Source organism: Cryptotermes secundus, unplaced genomic scaffold (assembly GCF_002891405.2).
Source record: "Cryptotermes secundus unplaced genomic scaffold, Csec_1.0 scaffold548, whole genome shotgun sequence".
NCBI classification, from domain to species: Eukaryota; Metazoa; Arthropoda; class Insecta; order Blattodea; family Kalotermitidae; genus Cryptotermes; species Cryptotermes secundus.
The window spans coordinates 881,774-888,454 of NW_019732380.1; the positions used below are offsets into that span (position 1 = coordinate 881,774).

Below are 6,681 nucleotides of genomic sequence, written 5' to 3' on the forward strand. Positions count from 1 at the left end.
TCATGAACAGGGACAATTTTACCTTACTTGCTTTGGTTTTAAATATAATATTTCCTATGTTGGATTTGACGGTTTCGCAGTGATGACTATAAAGATTTCCATCTTCTGGAATGTGACGTCTTGCAGCCTGGTAAAAGTTCACCAGCATTTTTCAGGGAGGTACTGCCTCAATTTTCTGCCAAAACATTCTGTCTGCTTCTTACTGATTGATTGCTTGGTTTACTGCGAGATGCAGGTGATGCATTTCTCTGAAATGTCAGTGAGCTTGTACTGCAACTACACAGTGTTATATCCCAGAAGGTAATATTCTTCATAACAATACCTATTTGAGGGGATCCATGGTGTCTGTTTGCTGAATCTTCCAGAAGCCTTATCGTGGATTTGATTATCGCTCATCCAGTTGTCATGTCTCTGAAACTGCTCCTGACGATGCTGGTTCCAGTGGTCAGTGTTGCGTTCATTAGACATACCACCAGAGTCACTTGCATAGCCTGAAGTCTCCCCTTCTCCCTCATCTTCTGGTTCAGGATTATTTTCATATGGGTGACTTCCTCTTGCCAACTCTTCATCCTGTCAGATAACATTAATATTATATTTTAGCATCCTATTGCACTGGTACAAACTTGAATACTGCCAAATAACATTTGTTATTCTCTCAGACAGGGCCAGATTTACAGCTTTGGAGGGCCTGGGTCATTCAGAACATGGAGACCCCATGAGTAACAACAAATTTAGGTTATGACAATTATTAATTTTTGTTATTGTTTTTATTTCTTATGATAACTAAGAATACCAACTAAATAGTATGATATTAGATATGTACATATTCCAATAAAGTCTGTGGATACCACTTCTTTTTTTGCAGAGGTCCCAGGGATGCTGCCCTGTTTGCTCCCTCTTAAATCCAGCCCTGTTTGCCGAATCTCAGGACGCAACCTTGTTACCCATTTTAAAACCAAAATGAACTGAACTTCTAGATAAATGGTGAGGGAACAAATATACACACATATTCAAAGGGGAGACCTCCAGAAACCTAGTCAGATGAAAGATCAAGAAGGACATGGTAGGAGGACATTAAGATCTATCTTCTAAATTTAATTATTTATTCCTTTACAGTTTCTTTAACAATGCTACCAATAGCCCAGATTATATTGCATTGAATGATGGATGACTAATAACAGTGAAATTAAAAGGATGTGAAAGGAAGCAGTTATGGCATAATCTGAGGTACTATCCTGGAACCATTCCAACACAGAAGTATTAAGCAAAACCATGAAACCCTAGTCAGAAGAGTTGGTCTGGCCCGAGATTGGAACTTGGGGCTCTTGAATATAGGGCAGAAGTGCTTTTCATTCAACTGCTACATACAGTGATACATAATTATTATAAAAGTAGGTTCTAACTGGAACTGACTCATGACAGTGTTTAATGGTGGATTTGGATATTAGTGTTCTTTTACATTCACATTATACTACTTGAGAAAAGCTTTAGTTAATTAAAACAAACGTTATGATAGTAATTTTTTCATCAGTTAACAACAAACATGATGACAAGTCATTTCATTTCCTTGTGGTTACTGTGACATGCATCTCACTCCTAACCCAATAGAAGTACCTGACACGCAGGGCTGGTCCTACTGTAGATAGGTGGCAGGTTTGGGCTGCGTCTGCGTCTCATCATGGAGGCTGCAGCTTGCAGCTCGGCTGTCAGTTTCGGGTAGTCATACGACTGCCTCACCTCCTCGTTTTCCTGGGGTGCCTGGTCTGTCGTGGATGATACGAATCGTGTTCTGTCATGAAACGAAGAACATCATTTGAAAACATGTAAATAAACATAGGTGATCCTAGGATGACCCCTGTGGATGCAGATTAGCACATATCCACTGTAACCCTGCACGTCATAGAAGGTGATGAAAAGGGAACCAGGTGCCTGGAAGCATAATTGGGCTACCTTTTTATTAGAGGACATAAATACAGAGACCTAGTCCTCCAGGTTGGGAGTTGGACACAAGGCTCATTATCTTGTTTCGTAAAAAATTATTGTTGTGAAATCTAAAGAAGTGACAACTGGACAGAATATGGCAGAATCTTCTAAGGCAGGCTATACATATTAAAAGGTTATTTTGCCATGATGATAATGATAATGCTAAGATGGGGTGGTAAAAGATAAATTTGTCCCTCTGCTTGACTAATTAAGCACTATGCCATGAAGACGTATGAGGGAGTGGATTTATAGATCCAGATTTTCTTGACCTCTGCACTAGTTGGAGGTGAGTAGTCAGCTTCACGCCCAGGCCGCTTTATTCCCGGGGAAAGAGCCCCCGGTACCCTTTGGATAGGAGGTCGGGTGAACCCCAGGGCCGTTTTGGACGATGTGGAGAAGTGAAAATTCTTCACCCTACTGGACGAGGAAGGGGTTGGATTTCGAGTCCTGGTAGGGTCAAGAAATTTCTTTTCTTCACGTCATCCACTCAGGCCCTGGGGCCTACCCAACCTCCTATCTAATGGGTACCGAGGGATCTTTCTCCATGGATAAAGCAGCAAGGACGTGAACCTGACCACTCTCTTCCATCTAGTGCCGAGGTTCAATAAAATGTGGACTTATACATCCACTCCCCCATACTCCTTCATGGCATAGCGCTTAAGTACGTAGTTAAGCACAGGGATAAGATGAGGTGGTATGGACTGGATTTATATGGCTCTGGATAGGGAGCAGTAGAGGGTTCTTGTGAACTTTCAGGTTCCATAAAATGTGAGTAAATTTTTGAGTATCTGAGCAACTAATGGCTTCTCAAGAAGGACTCAACTCCATGGAATTAGTTAGACCTAGAGTTGTCTTTAGAGATATCTCAGTGTACTTCAGTCAAAGCCAACTGACATTTCAGAATGCATATCGCCTCCATCTTCATGGTGGAAAGGAAAGTCAAGCAAGAGCACTGATTGCCGTCTGTTTCATGCTGGTTTATTGCCAGGCTTATTCTTCGCTGCTGAAGACGTAGGCGATTAGCGTTTTCAGAAATATCGGTTCACTTTCACAAAAGCGCAAGACTTTATATCCTGTCGTGAACAAGACCTCGAGGGGGTTTGCTTGCGACGTCACCTTATTACTATCTCAGCTGAATGTAGAACCGTCTGTCTCTCCCTCTAGTTCAACCACTATCTTCTGTCGGCGCACACTGTGAACACAAAAACTTTCTTCTCTCTGCCCTCACAGTACATTGCTAGTCACACACTTCATTCATTCATCAGTAATCTGTCAGACGACAGGTCCACAGTCTCTTCCAAAACAGTTCCTCCACTTAATGCGATCTCAAGCTTTCTCCTTCAAATAAAATATCTTCTTTGGTCTTCTTCCTCGTCTTTTGGGCACTTCTATCTGCCCCTCCAGTTTGTTTGTCTCAAGAGGAAACATCTCGCATACATGGTATCTCTGTTTTTTTCTAAAGAGACTATCCAGGAAAAGTGATAATGTGGTAGTTTTTCCATTTGCTTTCCACATCGCAGTACAACAGCCTTTCAAACCACTCTGGTCATGCCTGTTGCTATACGAACTTGAACCATCTCGAGCATCATTTGCTCTGTGCTTCAAGTCGCTGCTGATGACGCTGCTTCTGGCATCAGTTTTTGCTGTCTCTCTTCGTCTGATGCCTACCCTTTGAACTGTCCAGCAAGGGAGGCCCTGCCAGTAGCTACGCTACCGCTGGTATAGCTCTCAGGGTCCTTGGCATACTCAAACCCCCTCACCACGATAAGGTGGAGACACCAACGAGGGGGAGTCACACTGCCACACAAAAAAACTCCCCTATCGGTCCTCAGTTTCTGTCACCCAACCACCCCCCCAGCCTCTGTTTGCAGACTGGCTGGGGCGTGCCTCGCGTGGCGCTGAGTCAAAAGATTCTCAACATAAGCTATACGATAGACATCTTCAGTCTTGGCCATGAAACCTCAGATCCAGAACAGACGATACAGTTTTATTGTCATTACTTTTGTGCTTTGCTGTTCTTATAAACATTGATACTAAGAAGTGAAATGGATATTGAGAATTTTGTTGTAGAAATTCAGCTGAAACGCTCAGTGCAGAGCGCATGTGCGACGGTATGTGTGTTGACACTTTATACACCTGTCTGTGTAAGACAAAATGGAAGCATTGAAATATGCATGGAAAAATTATCTGTAAGGAATATTCTTTACGGTTCTATTCGGAATATTTTGTCTTCTTGTCTGCTATTTAAAAACGTAGATTGAAACTTATACATACAAATTAGTCTTACCCGTTGTTTTTTACGAATTTAAAATTTGGTATGTCACATTAAGAGAAGAACATAGACTGTAAATGTTTGAGAGCAAGGCAGTAAAGAGAGTATCTGTACGCAAGGAAGAGTCAGGAGAATATGGTACAACGAGAAATGTAGCCAAATATTATTAAGGTGATCAAACGAGCGGCCTCCGTAATCTAGGGGTAACGTTCCCACCTCATGACTCAAGGTACGCGGGTTCAAAAACCCGGCGGAGGTCGTGGAATTTTTAAGGGCGGAAAAATTCAGGGAACAAGTCCTCCGGGAGGGACTTTAAGCCGTGGGTCCCGTGTCGTAGATTTACGGCACGTAAAAGAACCTCATGTCTCTAGGAGACCTGTGAGCAAAATTAGGCCAAGTTTCCCGCCCAACTAGTTTCCAATTCCTCCGGTAGATGGGGGAAGTATCAGATACCACTGTCAGAGGAGGGGGGACCTCTCTGACAGAAAGGGACTAAAGTATTAGATACCACTGCCAAGTAGAGGGTAGAAACCTTGCTGGCAGAAAGGGACTAGGAACCCCTGCCAGAGGAGGGACGACCTCGCTGACAGAAAGGGACTAATTATTAGATACCACTGCCAGTAAGAGGTTGGAACCTCGCTGGCAGAAAGGGACTGATAGTAAGCACCAGTACCGGTAGGGTATGGAGACAGTAGAAATTAAAGGGGGACGCACAATGGACCAGTAACCGGTCTAATTGCATGGGGAAACCCACCCCCTCAGTACGGAATACGGAAAAAGATGATCAAATGAAGGAGAATAATATGAGTGGCGAATGCATCACGAATGGAGAAAAGAAAGTGTGATTAAAATTTTGATAAGAAAAACTGAAGGAAAGAAATGGAAAGTCTAGGCGTACATGGGAGGATATTAATATAAATTTTAAAGAAATTGCATGAGAGGCTCAGGATACAGACCAGAGGAGGGCTATTAAGACCATTACAATGAACCTTCGAGTTCTTTAAAATGATGCAGAATTTCTTTCTAAAATGGAAACAATAAACATCAAATACACAGGGTGAGCTGGAATCCATTAGAACATAAATATACCAAAGTATTAACTGGAGAATAACATTAAAATTAATCTATCAGGTTATGGGCGAGAGCGAAAGCAGAAAACCATCAGGACTTTTTGTGATCGAAATTGTAACGGAGAATCTTCGAAGAGGAATAATGCCCAATAACCATTACACAACAACATTGACTTATATTTATGAGAAAGAAAACACGAAATTAAGTTTTATATAAGAGGCATGTAATATGAATTTGTGTTAGTTAAGATAATGGGAACACGTATTTTAGAGAGCATGAAAGAATAGCTACTGTAGTCCGCTTATCAGATTGTGCGCTAAAAACGGGCGAAAAGGGGTCACTTCCACCGAATTCGAGTCACGCAGCCGGATGGTTTAATGGGGACGGAGTAGAGATAACTGCAGTGCGCATGGTTGAGAAATTATTTCATACAAGTAAAATGAATATGTGCCGGTCACGGTAGCCGAGCGGTCGAAGGCGTGTACTGTCTTCGTTCGCTCGGAAGCCGGGATCGTGGGTTCGAATCCCACTCAGAGCATGGGTGTTTTTGTGCGTTTTTCTGTGTTTGTGTACAGGTAGAGGCCTTGCGACGAGCTGATCACCCGCCCAAGGAGTCCTACCAAATGTCTAAGATCTAGAAAAACCGAAGTGAACGGAGAAGTTCATGGAGGTAGGCCTAGGCCCACTGGGGCTGTAGTGCCAAGGAAAAAAAAATGAGTATGTGAATTCGTTGACTACGTCTGGACTGGTCGGAATTTTATACTATTTCTAGTCAACCTAACTAATTAACTCCACGGAGATGAGCCCTTCTTGAGAAGCCACCAGTTTTGCAGCTGCTCAAAATATTACCAACATTTTATGGAACCAGAATGTTCATTACCGTGTTCACAAGAGCCCTCTACTGTTCCCTATTCTGAGCCAGATCAGTCCAGTCCACACCACCACATCCTACCACTCTAAGATCAATTTTAATATTATCCTCCAATCTACGTCGTGGTCTCTTTCCTTCTGGTTTTCTCACCAAAATCCTATATGTAATCTTCTTCTCCTCCTCTTCCTCCCACATTCGTGCTACGTACCCTGCCCATCTCATCCTCCTTGACTTGATCATTCTAATTATACTTGTAGAAGAGTACAATTTATGAAGCTCCTCATTATACAGTTTTCTCCAACCTCCTGTCACTTCATCTCTCTTCGATCCAAATATTATCCTCAACACCCTGTTCTCAAATACCCTCAGTCTATGTTGCTCCTTAGAAGTCAGAGACCAAGTTTCACACCCATACAGAATCATAGGCAATATTATAATTCGGTGTATTCCAATTTTTACGTTTCTAGACGTTATTCCAGGTCGA

The 6,681-nt window shown here is 42.4% G+C and overlaps 1 protein-coding gene across 1 annotated transcript in view; it reads right to left on the bottom strand.

The window, feature by feature from the left end:
- The window catches only part of LOC111867604 (coiled-coil domain-containing protein 66), a 33,016-nt gene that overhangs the window by 15,143 nt on the left and 11,192 nt on the right, over nt 1-6,681 (bottom strand). The window contains exons 4-5 of the mRNA XM_023857596.2: nt 1,615-1,789; nt 323-570 (exon numbers count right to left, since the gene is read on the bottom strand). Of these exons, the coding sequence (XP_023713364.1) occupies nt 323-570; nt 1,615-1,789 (423 nt within the window). The remainder of the gene's footprint in view (nt 1-322; nt 571-1,614; nt 1,790-6,681) is intronic.